The sequence below is a fragment of the Suncus etruscus genome, chromosome 19, assembly GCF_024139225.1.
Source record: "Suncus etruscus isolate mSunEtr1 chromosome 19, mSunEtr1.pri.cur, whole genome shotgun sequence".
NCBI classification, from domain to species: domain Eukaryota; kingdom Metazoa; phylum Chordata; class Mammalia; order Eulipotyphla; family Soricidae; genus Suncus; species Suncus etruscus.
Genome location: NC_064866.1, coordinates 22,505,486 through 22,522,578, shown reverse-complemented (window position 1 = coordinate 22,522,578; position 17,093 = coordinate 22,505,486). Strand labels below are relative to the sequence as shown.

General features: G+C 34.4%; 1 protein-coding gene across 1 annotated transcript in view; it reads left to right on the top strand.

The window, feature by feature from the left end:
• COL11A1 (collagen type XI alpha 1 chain) overlaps positions 1-17,093 on the top strand; it is a 206,166-nt gene that overhangs the window by 55,583 nt on the left and 133,490 nt on the right. The window contains exon 5 of the mRNA XM_049765836.1: positions 13,713-13,841. Within this exon, the coding sequence (XP_049621793.1) occupies positions 13,713-13,841 (129 nt within the window). The remainder of the gene's footprint in view (positions 1-13,712; positions 13,842-17,093) is intronic.

Sequence of the window (17,093 nt, the reverse complement as noted above, 5' to 3'; positions counted from 1 at the left end):
TTTTGTACCTTTGGCAATTTTTATCTGAATGCTCAGGTGAGAGTTGATGGCTATTTTCTCTTTTTCCTTTTAAAGTGTTATTATTCACCTTTCTGATTTTACTTATTTTTTCCTAGTTTAATTATCTTGTATTGCTCTGTCAACTTTTATTATGTTATTTTTTAATTTTCTCATGTACAATTTTTGAACTGAATTATGTATTCCTTAAGGCAAGATTAATATTCCCTTTATTCATCTATCTGATGTAGCATCTAACACAACATTTCACACCACGTAAACATCTATAAAAATGTAAATGCATGTTGTCTGCATATGGTTAAAATTTTCCTAGTTATATCTAGACAAAGAATCCGGAATAGTCTATGCCTGTAATTTGGATGTATATCAATATTACTCCCTTTAACTCAGAATAAATATTATATGCCAAATATTGTGCTTAAATAATTGAAAGACAAACAAAACATTGTACTAAGATATATTGGTGTATAATAAATTTATAAAAATGTTCAAGGAGGTAAAAGTTTGAATAAACTTATGAAACTAAAAGAAATATTTAAATATGAAGACATGTAGAAAATAAAGAAGCTGGGAATGAATATAGATCTCAAATTTGGTTGTACATCTTTAACCATCTTTGTAGGCAACCTTTAGCATATTATTGGAATAATTAATTTTAAACTACAGAAAGAAACAAAGTTTTACTAAATTTAGGTATTAACTTACAAAATTTTTAATTTTGGAAGGGACTCACACTTAATTTTGGGGGAAGGTCACACTTAATCTGGGTTCACTGCAAGTGTTACTCAGGGGACTAGACAATATCAAGGACTGAATTTGTGTTTCCCAATACAAAAATTCGTGTATCTCTGCTTTTTGAGCCACATTCTTGGATCTACCATTCAGATATTTTTTCAAAGTATTTTTTGTGTTTGTATGTGTGTATGTGTAATGAAAGTAAAATGTATATGGAAGGAAAAAACATGATTTGTTAAAATGGTATTTCAAATAATCAGAGTAACGCACAAGTCGAAATAAAAAAATGAAGACTAAGAAATGGTGTAAGATATTGGTCGTAAGTGACAGGTCCTGGGGACATTGGAAGTATGTAAAGAAGATGTGAACTAAAACTTTGTTTTTAAAAAATAGTAACTAATTGATTTTTTCATGTCAAAAATGAACTGTTTAAAATTTTAAGCTAGTATTAAAGTTTTAACTATCATATAGCTCTAATTTTTAATAATTTATAAATTATATACATTTTATTGAATCATTGTGGGACACAGGATTAAAAAGTACTTCATGTTATAAAATAAAACTATAAAATAGTTCTTCAAGAAAAGAGGACACAGGAAATAAAAACACATTCCATGATTATGGTTTGGGATGATTAACATCATTAAAATTACAACACTCCCCAAAGCAATAAATAGATTCAGTAAACATCCTATAAGAATTCCCAGGTCATTTTTCAAAGAAATAGCTACAGAGATAAAGCTGTCCTGGGAGAAAAAGAAATAGAGAAAAATCACTTTCTCTAACTTCAAGCTGTACTACAAAGCAGCAGTAATTAAAATGAGGGACTGTCTGCACACTTTAGGTTGTCTAAAAGAAGCAGAATTATCTTGTACAAATAAACTTCTAGGGGCTTGAGTAACAACACAATCAGGAGGAAGTTTGCCTTGCTAGCAGCAAACTTAGGTTCTATCCCTGGCATTTCATATAGGCCCTCTGGACAGTAGGATTTATTTCTGAACACAGAACCAGTAGTGGTGCCTATATACTGCTAGGTGTGCTCCCTCAAGAAAAAAATAACCTTATAATCATAGGAGAGATAGGACAATGGGTAGGATGGTTGCATGTGGCTCACCTGGCTTTGAATCTCACACCACATATCATTCCCTAAACCGTACCAGGGGTGATCCCTCAGTTGAGAGCCAGGAATAAGGCATGAACACTCCCATATGTGCCCCCAAACCAAAAAATTATTTTATTCTGCCATCTTTTACCCTTTTCATTTTCTTGTTTTATAATAAAGACACAGTTAATAGAAAACTATTATTAGTTCAACGGAGTTAAAATATGATGAACTATCATTATTGAATACATATATATTACTTAAAGTATTTGGTTAAGGAAAAAACTAGTTTGTGTTTAAAATAACTATGGTTCTGAAGAGAGAGGCTGTTGTACTGTATTAAGTAGTATCTATTATTACAGTTATTACATCATTAGTTTTTTTTTTAATCCTTGGGTAATTACAAGAGCCTTTTTCTTTGTTGTTGAAGAAAGTTAGTTTGAGCCACACCGTCTGATGCTCAGGCACTGTACCTGGCTCTGTACTTATTTGTGGGTTACTTTCGGTGGTTCTTAAAGGACCATGTGTGGTATACATTATCAAACCTGGGTAGGCTGAATGTAAAGCAAGTGCCTAACCTCTGTAATACTTCTGTGGTCCCTAATCTTTCTGTTTCTATTTCCTTCCATGTACCTTATCTCAAGCCAAAAGTTACTGACCCTAAGCACTGTTGATAATTGGAATGAGTTAATGAGAAACATATCTTTCTTATAAATCTTCCAGTGAAGATTCATTTCATGTAGAAACTCATTAATGTAGTCTGAGGATTCTGCAGGCTACTATTTGATCTAACACCTTGTTCCCCTTTTGATTTTACCAACTTCTCTCCTCACCTCTCAGTGCTCCAGGTCTGCTAGTCAGCATTTCATTGTGCCCAGATAACATGCCTCAGTTCTAGCATTTGAGCAGAGACCAATCTTTTCATTTGGCACAAGCCTCACTGGATCCTACATATTTTCATTATCAGGTCCAGGGTATCTCTGTATCATTGTTTTTGTTTTCTTTTGTTTTTGTTCCATACTGGTGATGCTCAGGGTATACTCCTAGTCTGCTCTCAGAAACTACTCCTAGCATTTTTTAGGGGACCATATGGAATGCATGGAATAAAACTTAAGTTTATTGTGTGCAAAGCAAGGCTCCTTACTTGTACTGTCTCTCTGGCTCCTCAATGTCTTCTTTATATGTAGACACTTTTCATGATCATTCTTCATAATACAGCATTCTACATTCTCACATATCTTCCTCATCATCTTTTTAGTGTACAGCAATCATTACTTTCTTCCATATTAATTTTTCAGTTCTCCCTTAGCTGACCCTTTGTGTTGTAATAAGTTTCTAGGATAGTTTTGAAAAGAATTTTTTGGCATGCTTTAAAGTTATTTTTTCTATTTCTGTGACTGCACCCAACAATCTCTGTGGTGAGCTTCATGTTGGGAGCTGGACCCTCCAGTCCTCCTCTATTTTGTCTCTGAGATTTATTACACAAATGTTTTTCATTTTTCTTAAAACCCATAATGAGTGAGAACATTCTGTGTTTACTCTTTCTCTCTGACTTATTTCACTCAGCATAATAGATTCCATATACATCCATGTATAGGAAAATTTCATGACTTATCTCTTCTGACAGTTTCATAATATTCCATTATATATATGTACGACAGTTTATTTAGCCATTCATCTATTGAGGGGCATCTAGGCTGTTTCCAGAGTCTGGCTAAATAATTACACTGAGAACCATCATAGCAAAATGTGACTAAATGAGGGAAGTAGAAAGCCTGTCTAGAGTACAGGCCAGTGTGGGGTGGGGAGGAGGGACACTTGGGATATTGGTGATGGGAATGTTGCACTGGTGAAGTGTTTTTAAAAAAAGAAAAAAATTAAAGTTATTTCTAGAAATCTGAGGGAATTAAGGAACTAGAAAAGTTTGTTCCCTTTGTCAGAATTACTTTTTTTAGTATACTCTTTTTGGTGGAATGCAACTACTTGAATTTTTAACTAATTGATCATTTTTGTTAGTGGTCCAAGAATATCGCTAGCTGGTGTGGGCACATGTCTGGCATGCTTGTGTCCTTTATATTTGTTCTCAGAACTATGCATTTTCCAAGTACTAGCCAGAGCACTGAACCACTAGGCCCACACATCCATAGGGAGTGGCCCCTAAGCTCTTTCTACCATCTTTATTTGTGACCAGCAGTTAACAATTTTTTTTTAAAAGCATATGAAAAATCTGGGGTCAGAATGGTGGCTCTAGAGATAAGGCATGTGCCTTGTGCACACTAACCTAGGACGTACCATGGTTCGATCCCCAGCATCCCATATGGTCCCCCAAACCAGGAGAGATACCTGAGCGCATAGCCAGGAGTAATTCCTGAGCATCACTAGGTGTGTCTATAAAACCAAAAAAAAAAAAAAAGCATTTGACAAATCTGCACCTTTTGTGCTAGTGCTTTCTTCAATTTTTCTTCTCTACTACTTGGGTAATAGTAAAATTTGCAGTACAGTCAAGTAACTTCAGGACACTGCTCATTTTCTAAAAACTGATTTCTTAAGCTGTTCTGGGTGATATCAAGTAATAAAAAGACTGTGTGGGCATCAGTAATGTCTGTAATTTTGTGGTTTCCCTCATTCTTTCCTATGAATTATGGTTCAGATGTGATCTCTGATGCACTTTTAAGTTAGAATAAAATTCAAAGCATTTTGGCAGCTTTCCTTTACCACACAAAATAGTTGAGAAAGATTCATTAACCATATGGAATGTTTGAGCAAAATAGTACTGAGAGTTAATGTCCTGGCAGATACAAATGTCTGGGCAGACAGGAAAGATTGATTTTTCAATTAATCTTTTGATAATGATAGTTATTCCTTGAGGATTTTCTCCCATATTTAAGATATATTATCAGTATTTTTCTTGTCTTATGTAGCTAAAAATTACTACCAAGACCCTTCATATTTTCAACAGTTCTGATGTCATATATGAACAGATTTAGCTTGTGGTGTTGAGAAACTATCTTGTTGAAATATTGTATAATTATATTAAACTATTACTTTTTTAATAGTGCCAGACAATAATTAAATGTATATTTTTCTTTTATTTTGTTCATTTTTCTAATGGAATTTACTTATTAAAAATGATCTTAAGTTTCTTGAAACTGAAGCTATTTTGGATTTAAATTTTATATAGATGAATTCTTCAGCAAGGTTCCAAACCTTTCACATACATTGACATTTAGAAACTTGTATTTCCAAAATATTATCTTTAACACACCTAAGCTAATATAATAAGTTTATGTATTTCTGACTACTTTCCAGTTTCAAATCTGTTATTTGTTAAAGTTCAAAACTTTCTTCTTCTTCTTCTTCTTCTTCTTCTTCTTCTTCTTCTTCTTCTTCTTCTTCTTCTTCTTCTTCTTCTTCTTCTTCTTCTTCTTCTTCTTCTTCTTCTTCTTCTTCTCCTCCTCCTCCTCCTCCTCCTCCTCCTCCTCTTCCTCCTCCTCCTATTTTTTTTCTTGGGCCACACCCAGTGTTGCTCAGGGGCTACTCCTGGCTATGCACTCAGAAATTGCTTCTGGCTTGGGTGACCATATGGAATTCTGGGGGATCGAACCACAGTCCATACTAGGCTAGAGTGGGCAAATCAGACCTGACCGCTTGTGCCACTTCTCCAGCCCCAAAAGTTTCTTTTTTTTAAACAAAAGTTTATTGCATACAAACTCACTGCAGGATTTTTCTTTCTTTCTTTTTTTATAATAATATTTTATTTAAACACTTTGATTACAAACATGATTGTGTTTGGTTTTTTCTAAAAACTGAAAACTTATAAACAAATTATAAAATCCTTGCTTTCTCTGAGTCTGTATGACCTGTGTTAAATTGGATTCCACTTGATTAAGTACAGGTAGAGACCATCTTATGTCATGTATTTGTTTTGATGGACAGTATACATTTCTGACAAAAATTATTTTAAGTAATAGAGTTTGAATCTAGTTGAAAATGAGATGCCAGTGCTATTAAGACTTTAAACTTATTGTCCTTTTTTCTCGTATTCACTACAGATTCATGCTGGGATTTGTAGAAAACAAATTCTAGTCAGGTGATTTATGAGGTGTTAAAAAGAAGGATTAGGAACCTGGTTATGAGAATTACTTCTCTTAGATCTGAAAGGAGCATAAATTGCAGTAAAGAACTTTTTCAAAGCTAGATTCCTATTTAATGTAGCTTTTTCAACAGGGGGAATTATGAGTATAGCAGCTTTTATTTTATGATTTATTTAAATTACTGGGGTACACTCAGCTGTATTCAGGTTTTACTTTTGGCTCTGTGCTTAGGAGTAATATTATATTCCATATTTTTATTTATTATTTATAATATTTTATAATATCAGAGGATAATATAAAAACTAGGAATCAAACTCAGGTCAGATACACAAATTAAGTGCACTTTCTGTTGTGCTATCTCTCTGGCCCAAATAGATAGCTTTTTTATAGGCTAGGAAAATATAGTGGAAAACTACTATAAGTTCTTTCTTTCCCTTCCAACTTTTCCTTCCAGACTCCTATTGGTAAATTTTCTTTTTTCTTTCCTGGAGTTTTTCCTCAAAATACTTTGATGAATGTGGCTTATGTGAATTAGATTTGTTGGACCAACATGAGTAAAAAGTGTGAGTGTTTAGGATTTGGGAAACCAACCTTTATTGTAAACCCAAACAAGATATCTTGCCATTATCTCTTTGTGAATCATTCTTTTGATTTTCCCAGATGAGTGGATGTCATACCCCATCTTCACCCCTTTCTTCCTCATAATTGGAATATAGTAAGATTTAAGAAAATATGTACCTCTAGGGGCCAGAGTGGTGGCTCAAGCCATAAGGCGTCTGCTTTGCACATGCTAGCCTAGCATGGACTTCTGTTCAATCCTCCAGCATCCCATATGGTCCCCCAAGCCAGGAGCAATTTCTGAGTGCATAGCCAGGAAAAAACCCTGAGAGTCAACGGATGTGGCCCACATACAAAAATAAAGTATGTACCTTCCATAATTTATCTCTTCCTAAGTTTTCTGCTTTCTAAAAGTAGGCTCAGTGTGTGAGTTTTATAGTTTGATAGTGTTGCTTTGTTTATAACCCATGATTACTCTGAGTTTTGGCAAGATTAAATAATCTTATATTTTTTTCACTTTATTTATTGATTGATTGGTCTTTGTGTCACAACCAGAGGTGCTCAGGGGCCACTCCTAGCTCTGCACTCAGAAATCTCCTCTGGCAGATTGGGCACCATATGGGATGCCAGGAATTAAAACGGGTCCTTCCTGGGTCGGCTGCATGCAAGGCAAACACCCTAGCACTGTGCTATCTCTCTGGCTCGAATATAATACTTCTACAGTGTGTATTTAATAATAGATTTATACAAAGCCAAATTATTTTTAAGTAACAAGTATCATTTTAATAGGACTTTTCTGGACTTATAAATAGTTAACATAAACAATTTATGCTTTAAAAGTTAGTACTTCTCTGTAATAGTATCCTTGTTCTACCATTTCAATACACCACATATTAGTAACAATATAAATATTTGCCCCCACAGTGACTACTTTGAGGCCTAGGTATATTCATGGTTGAATAAAAACATCTCTTGGCTTATAATTGCATATGTTATCCCCATGTCTTTACATGCTTTCCCCTTTATTTTCTGAGATCTTATTATCTCTTATAAAGAGGCTAGTTATTTTGGAACTGAATCCACTCCAATAACTTCATATCACCTTAATTATCTCTTTACAGATTCCAATTTCAAATAGAGTTACTAAATTCAGACTTAAACCATAAATTTGGATGATAGGTTAAAGTCTCTTATATAGTCCATCACAGTAAATCTAGGAAATTTTTTCAAGTTCATTTTACTAAATTACAAGAGGGAAAAAATGGAACAGATTGTTTAAAATATCATCTTCTCCTGTTAGATTAATTAAGCATTTTATGTTAAATTTTACTGAGTTACATAACTTGACTTGTTGGTATAACCTGTCTTACTGTAGGTAGAAAAAGTGAAGGACTATAAATTAAAAGAAGGCAAATTTTATAAGTGGAAAACAAATTGTTCTGGTCATAATCATTATTTATTCTTTCTTAAGAGTTGATCCCCAAGATTCCTCCTGTAATATTTTTGTTAACTGAGTAAATGACTTTACCACCTTACCATTGCTCACATTAGAAGCTATAGGACTTCTCTATATTCCTCTCCAAGGTATTTTTTCTTAGCTTGCCTTACCATTCCCTCCTACTTTATCATCAATATCCAGACACCAAATCTTGCAGATGTTTCCCTACTCCATCATCATATCCAGCCTCCAAACCATGCAGATTATTTCCTTAATATCTCAACACTGTATCCAGTGATCTATTTTATTACTTCTGAGTTAATTTACTTTCTCAGATCTGCTAGCTGACTGATTCTAGTTAATTCTGCATCTAGGTTCCGTATTTGAGAAATACAATTTTGTTAAGGATAACACTCAATTTACTTCTTTGTTTACAGTTCTAAAAAAGTTACTCAATTATTTTTAGGATTTAGTTCACCCACATGTTTCAAGTTAATGGAGACAAGAATGTGCTCTGGGGAATTTGGAGAATTCATTTTCTAAAACATAATTTCAGCTGTGTGGTTTACTCCAGTGTCAGGGAGATTAAATTTCTTACTCTAATGTCCCAAAATTCAGTGAAATATGTAGGCAATTGTTATTTAAGAGTTCTTTTCCATATATTACTAAAACCGGTTTTTCTTTTAAATCTAAGTAACTTTCTAACTAATATTAAACAGTTTAATCTTCCAGAATTCAGGTTGGTATTTAAAGTTATAAGACTGAGCAAGAGAAAAAGTACAGTTAATAATATGCTTATCTTGAACTCAGATAAAAACGTTCGTTCAGTTCCTGGAACCTGTTACGATACCATAGTTTCTCCAGTAGTGATCCATGTGCACAGAACCTGGGGGAAACCCAAGAACAGCCATGAATGGCCCTAAAAACCATTCATGGGATTATACAGTACCTATTTGCTAAACTTGAATAGAAAAGACACTTTAATATACTTAAAATATACATATTTTACATTTTTAAATATTTTTAAATGTTTGTCAATAGTTATAGTTCAACATTGTTTTTTGTGTTAACTATTTGGGTAATATTTGAATTATCTGTCTTTCTGTGAGCTTTCCTATCTAAATCACATGACCCATTTATTCTCAGGTTATATTATTAAATCACACGTGCTTGAACAATAGAGCTGATAGGAACATGAATTTCCTTGGCATATTTTCTGAAATTTGGCAGGTTGTTTTGAGCAAGTCAGTGAGTCCTTTTACTGGGAACTAAATTCGATTTGAAATTCTTTGACGAATAAGAATCAAGAGACAAGTCTGAAAATTTGAGCAATTAACTTTGACACATTAACAGTCATCAGGATATTAAACCATTTTTCTGATACCACATATTTTCATTAAACTCTAACATAGGAAAAAGGCCCTACATTTATATATTTTTGTTTATTTTATAGAAAATTTTTTATGATTATGCACATGGAAAATAGAAGAACTTTGTATACATAAGAAAAAAATAAAGTCAAACAAGAATTGATAGAATGTGTACTATTATGTTTTAGTTTTAAAGAGAAAACATGCTAGGGCTGGACCCCATGGCCAGGGACAACTGTTTTGTCATAGACTATTCCTGACACTAAGAAATCTTCTGGGGTCCCTTGAAAGTGTGTGCATGGGTTTGCTTTCGGAGACAGAGGCCAAGGAGTCAAATTGAGTTCAATCTGTTCCTTTTATTCAAAGTAAAAGGTGGAATACTCAATTTCTTTCAAGTCATAATTTTCAGACAAAGCTAATTTACCAAAATAGGCACAGGGACAAATTGTTCAAGGCATATTTCTGATTCAGGACAGTTTCACTTTTTTTTTTTAATTTTTATTGTGGTCAAAGGGAATTACAGTTCTTTCACAGTAATAGTTAAGGCACATAGTGACAATGAATGAGGGGCATTCTCACCACCAGTGTTGTCCTCCCTCTATCTCTGTTCCCAGCATGCATCCCACATCTCCCTTCTTTACCCCCTAGTAATGCTAGTGGAACTGTTCCCCACTTGTACAGCTTGTTGTAGATTGGGTATCGATTCTTTTGCCGTTGACTTTGGATTTGGTATTTAAGTCTGATGATTTTTTATTTCCATCACATGAACATATGACTGTCTCTGTCTTTGTACAATTATGGTGGGAGGAGGCAAACAATAAAGAGAAAAACTAGGAGAACTCCATCTAGGTGTTATAAATATTCATTTAGAAGAAGGAAGATAAAAAAGAAGACAAAGGTAACAAAACAACACAAAAACAAAAAACAATAATGGAGTAACAACGAAAGTACAAAAAACATATAAAAAGAATAAACCAAAAACTCAAACCATCAGCTATGGCAAAAAATACCAAAACCAAAAACACAAAAAGCAACAACAACAACAACAACAGCAACAACAACAACAAAAACAGACCAGTAACTTCTTAAAAAAAAAAGCTGGTGTTTCACTTTTGAAGCCACTTGTTATCAGAAGTTTCTCAGTAGCAAGGTCAGTTCAGAATTGTTTTGGTTTTATGCATACTGAACTGGGGCTTGTAATGTTAACCCTTAATATGATTTCATGTAGGCTAAGAGCAAGGCTAGATTTGAGGATGATAATTCTATAAGTATTTTATAAGACTAAATAAAAATACTAGAATCTAAACAAATATTCCTCATAAGTTGTGTTTATAAATCAGTGATTTTTAAGAGAGGCTCTAAAAATGAATAATAATTATTAGATAAAGAATATTAGAATCTATGTAAATTTAAATCTGAGTAATCTTTAGAATGTTAGCTGAAATTATGTATCAATAATATTTATGCTACATCCTGTTTTTTCCTGAATATCTTATGGACAGACAATCAAGGTTTTCAGGGCCCTAATGCCTATGAGTACAGGTTATTTTTTTCTAGCATTTATTCTACAGGGTTTATTTTTTTATGCTGCCTTCTTCAGCAGAGTACAGGCTGCTTTGAAAAAGTTTCTGTGATAGCAGACAGCTTTAAAAAAAAAATCCGTGGGGCCCGAGATGTGGCGCAACAGTAGGGCATTTGCTTTGCACACAGCTGACCTAGGATGGACCACAGTTCGATTCCCTGGTGTTTCATATGGTCCCCCAAGCCAGGAGCAATTTCTGAGTGCATAGCCAGGAGTAACCCCTGAGCATCAACGGTTGTGGCAACCAAACAAAACAAAAACAAACAGAAACATAAAACAAAAAAACTCTCAGGTTTGGTATTCAACTAACTAGGGCCTTTTTAAAACTTGGTGCCTCCCTAGGTCTCAAAATTTGTTAACACAGGGGATGTAGCATTGTTTTGTATTTGCTAGACAGGGTTTGGCACTGGTAGTCCTTAGTACTCTAAATACCATTAGATATATTTCTGGAGGCTCATTACAATGACTTTGATGGTTCTAGGTATCTCCCTATCTTTAGACACTAATGTTGTTCATCCAGGTTAGAAAACTTGGATGGGTATCACTGGAAATGGTCTCCAGGTTTCCTGTGAGTGGGAGAACCTTTGCCAAAATGACAATTAAATATTTATATTCATAAAAATGCTTCAGGAGCCTCTTACCATGCATATGATATTCACAACTCTCATCATTAAAGATAACTGTTGTCCTTCATACATTCACTTTATTTTGCTAAACTTAAGCTGTACATATGCAAATACTTACTATAAACCTAAAAAGTGCACATAAATGGCAGAATATTTATATAAAATCTAATTTAAAACTTTTTTTTTTTGGTTTTTCATGCCACACCTGTTTGATGCTCAGGCTTACTCCTGGCTAAGTGCTCAGAAATTGCCCCGGGCTTGGGGGGAGCATATGGGACGCTGGGGGATCCAACCGCGGTCCTTGCAAGCGCTAGCTAAGGAAGACAGACACCTTACCTCTAGCGCCACCTCGCTGGCCCCAAGTTAAAACTTTTTATTTTAAATTATTTTATACTAAAGTTTAGAGTTATAATAATTTTAAAACATTTTCCATAAACTCATGAGATTATAAATCTTTGGCTAGCCTTACTGTTATTTCTAATGTTTATTTTTATTAAAATAATGTATATTCTTTTAATTATACTTAGGTATTACATTTTTCTTAAAAATATACAATTCCTTTCCATTTTATATAGAATTTAGATTTTTTTATTTCTGGACAAAATTTCAGTACTTGCAGGTAGAATTTTCTTAGATATATTTATATCTATATCATCTCTATATCTATCTATCTATCTATCTATCTATCTATCTATCTATCTATCTATCTATCTATCTATCTATCTATCTATCATCTATCTAGTTTTTAGTTTTGGGTTCATACCTCGTGACACTTATGGGTTACTCCTGTCTATGTGCTCAGAAATTGCTCATGGCTTGGGAGACCATATGGGACACCAGGGATCGAACCGAAGTCCATCCTGGATCAGCCGCATGAAAGGCAAACGTCCTACCATTGCATTATATCTCCGGCCCCTATATCAATTTTTTAAGTGGATGTAATAGTTGGGTGTATATATATATATATATATATATGTATACATATATATACATATCATATGATATGTACTAGTGAGTTTCAGTTTTTAGACAACACTCAGATGTGCTAAGGGCTTACTTTTGGCTCTGTTCTCAGAGGTCACTCCTGGAGGCATTGAGGAGACCATATGTGATACTAGTTAATGAACTTGAGTTAGTTACATGCAAGGCAGGCACCCCATCCTCAGTTATTTATGAGGCACCAATTTACATTCTTTTCCATTTAACTTGCCACACTCAGAAAGTGTTCGGGGACTACTTCTGCACCAAGAATAAGCTCAGGACCTTACACATATGAAGCAAATAGTCTACTGCCAACCCACATATTTAGCTCAACCTACACTTTTTTTTCAATTTTTATACAAATTTGCCTAGCAGTAAATTTATTTCACCCAATTTAATTGTTGCTTAATACCAGAAATCCATTGCTTTATGGGTGGAGATTCATTTATTGATATCAGATGTCATCCCACCCCCATCTTCCTATGTAACCTTACCTGATATTAAGACCTGCCCATTTTAGGGTGGGAATCTTTGTAAGGTAATAAGAGGATCACCTCAGAGGCATGAAGGAGATTTGGAGGATGGATTGAGGGAAATTAAGCAAGGGAGATGGAGGAAGAAGCAGCAGAAGGAGAGATGGCTGAAAGAGGTTGAATGCAGGGTTGATTATAGATTCAGCATGAAAGATTATGATAGAAGCCACATCTGTTGACTAGGGCCTTGAATAAAACAGATGTCTCATGAAACTTGACTGCCTGTGAGTCTTTTCCCTGCTGCTATCTTGAACCTGAAGACCGGCTGGCTGAAGAGGGTTGCAGACATGTGGCCCCAGGCTGGAGGAAAAAGACCTCACCCTACATCCAATTCCCCATTCATATCTCCCCATCATCCAGCCCCATCCAGGGCTGTTATTCAACAATCAAATAATTATTTAAATTTACCTCTAGATAAACTGTGAATGTGAAAAAATGAAGTGCCAGGAAATAAAAAAAAACTATTTCCTGAATACAAAGTAACAGAATAACAGCTTATTAAGAGCAAGTTTTGGAAAATAAGTTTCTCTGTGAACCCTATATGATCATTTAACCATTGAATTGTATCTAGATTATTTTTCTTCTTCTAACACTTAAACTCATTTTGTCTTGTATACATCATATTTTAAATACATGCTTATTCAATATTCTGACACTACCCATGTATTTTTGCAGGGAGACATCCAGCAATTGCTGATCACAGGAGACCCCAAAGCTGCCTATGATTACTGTGAACATTATAGCCCGGACTGTGATTCCTCAGCACCCAAGGCAGCGCAGGCTCAGGAACCTCAGGTTGATGAGGTAAGAAAAATATAATCAGGGTGGATTTTCTCCCTCCAATAATATGGGTAATCTTACAGACGAGATTTTTTTCTATTTCTTTCATTTCAATTAAATTGTAATTTGTACTTGAACATGTTTTCATGTTTTTCGACAGAAACTTTTTTGCTCTTTTTTTATTTTTCCTTTTTATTTCCTTTTTATTTTTTAATTTTTCCTTTTTTCAAAATAGCCATGCATAACTCACAGACGAGGCTAGATTTTGAGAAATATGTCATCATTTTCTATGAAAGCTTGGGGCTACATGAGGTGTCAGAGATCAGACCTGATTGGGCTTGTGCAAGATCTGCATCTTATTCACTGTATTATCTCTCCAAAACTCTCTTATTTTTTAAATCCTCTATTATGTCCCCCATTTTGAGTTTTACTGTATAGAATAGCTCATGGTTTTAACTTCATTTAAATTTATTGTCATTTCTGTTTGGGTTTTACCAGTTAAATTACTAAAATTAATATTTTCCCCATAATTCTAAGACTGGATTAGTTCTTTGCTTTACTTTTTATAGCCTAAAATTAATTTTTAAGAATGTAGTCTTAAGAATCTGGACAGAAAGGCAATTTAATTGGACATTAATGATTGCTTGTGTTAAAAGTGTCAAGTATAAATATAATAATATTTCATTTGGATGTTCGGTTGATGAGATTTATTTGCTCCTGTTTCAAGAAAGTTAAGTCTTGTTCTTTTTAGCAACAGATATGACTGATTTTTGGAGGAATAAAGGTATGCTTTCTTAATATATTACCTTTGAGGTATATTTTTTACATTTTAATATTGTTAGTTAATTAAATGATGTTATTTTGACATCAAATTGTTAGTCTTTTCTGTCTGAAATACAAATTTTCCATTTTCTTTTTCATTTGGTGATATATCTAGTTAATATTTTCTAAAATGTCAAACTTGGGTTTTTACTTTTTTCTAAAATATATGCTAATAAAAACATATTGTTTTAATAAAATATAAGGGGATGTGGAATTATAAATATCATATATATGTTATATAACTTTCAATATTATATATTTTATAGTTATATGGTTCTGTTTTACATTGACAAGCATTGGGGCTGGAGTGATAGCACAGCAGTAGGGCATTTGCCTTGCATGTGGCTGATCTAGGACAGACCTCAGTTCTATCCCCAGCATTCCATATGGTCCCCAAGCCAGGGCAATTTCTGACTGCCTAGCCAGGAGTAACCCTTGTGCATCACTGGCTGTGCCCCCATTAAACAAAACAAAACCAAAAAAAAAAAAAAAAACAAAAAATAAAAAATAAAAAAATAATTTGGCAAGCATAATTTATATATTATATGATGATTTACATTATAGTTTATATATCATAATGAACACTACTTTATTAAGAATTAGCTACTATTAAGGTATTTTTTCTAAGTGTTATTTTCCTTAATTCTCACAATAAGATGACAGCTTTATTTTGCATTTGAGGATTTCTTAAGAGGCATTGTTTTTTGTTTGTTTTGTTTTTGGGGGCCACACCCAGCATCGCTCAGGGGTTACTCCTGGCTCTGTGCTCAGAAATCGCCCCAGGCGGGGCCAGAGAGATAGCACAGCAGTAGGGCATTTGCCTTGCAAGAGGGTGATCCAGGATGGATTGTGGTTCCAATCCCAGAGTCCCACAAGGTCCCCTGAGCCTGCCCAGAGCGATTTCTGAGTTTAGAGCCAGGAGTAACACCCTGAGCTCTGCTGGGTTTGACCCCAAACAAAATAGAACAAAACGAAAAAAAAGAAATCGCCCCTGACTCCAGGGACCATGTAGGATGACAAGAATCGAACTTTCATTTGTCCTGGGTCAGTCACAGTTACCACTGTGCTACCACTCGGACTCCTTAAGAGGCATTAAGAGTCCCCAGCATACCCTGCCATTCCCAGGTGGTAATTCAATATAAGAATGCAGGCTACTCTAGCACTGCCAGCAATTTGGAATTATGTAGTTCACCACTACAATTGACTAGGTCTACCGGGATGCACCTGATGATCCTTCACGAACCATGTACCAGGGTTTGCGCTAGAGCCAGCTGTGCCTTAACTCTTGTACTGTCTCTCTCTCCAGCCCGAGATAATTATTGTATAATATTGCTAGTATCTTCCTAGCACAGTAAGAGGTATAGAATTTTTGCCAGTTTTTGCTATCAATCTATTCTCACATATTACCATTTGTGCTGTTTTTTTACAATTCAGGTGGGAAATTACTCCAAAACTTTATGTCTCTTTGAATATGAAAATATGATTGATTGAAACTAATTATCTTATCTTGACCTATCTGTAAGGCATACTTAAAATTCAGTAGTGAGAAGAGAGGATTAATTCCAAAAATAAGTTGTAAAGTTTCAAATACCAACAAAGCCCTAATAAATTATTTTCAGTATTACATCCAGTAAGTTGTTGCGTAAATTTAAAAAAATAATGTAAATAATGTTAATGTCCACTCCCATGTAAAATGCTTCAAGAAATAAACAAAACAAAATGTTCTCTCATGCCAGAGATAGTGTGGTGGCTAATTCCATCATCAGGCCACAACCAAAGCTAATTTGGTTGGTGTCTGTTAAAAATGAGTCCAAGCACATGAAATAATTATTGAGTTTATAAAAGGTTTTCATCCTACAGTAGAAAATAAATAAATAAATAAATAAATAAAGTAAATTGGTACTTGGTTTCAAAAATCTATGTATTAAAATTTACAGATAACTATCTATGTTTTTTATTTTGCTTTGTGTGGGGCTATACCTTATGTTTCAGGGACTTTCCCCTCAATGGTACTCAGTGTTTGCCATACAATGGTATTCAGGGAAATTGATGTATATGCTGATACTCAGGAGATGTTGGGAATTGAACCTAAAGAGCATGAGTTCCAACTCACTTTTTTGGGGGTGATGGTGGTGTAACTTTGGTGTATCTCAGGTTCCTGGAGTTAGTTTGGTGATTCTCATATTGACAAGAGGGATGGATCCAAGAAATGACTATGCCGAGAAGCTTCAGTTCCACTCTGGGAAAACCCAAGGCAATCCCAGAAGAAGCAGATATTTTTGGGAGCATCCAGCTCTGCTTGGAAGGCCATTTGGTGTATTGAATCCCATCAGGACTAAATGCATGCAAGATGTGCTGAACCCTTATATTATTTCCCCAGGTCAACACCTCTGATTTATGCTTTATGTTCAGTATATCCTTTACACTATATTTTTTTGGGGGGGGGGGCACATC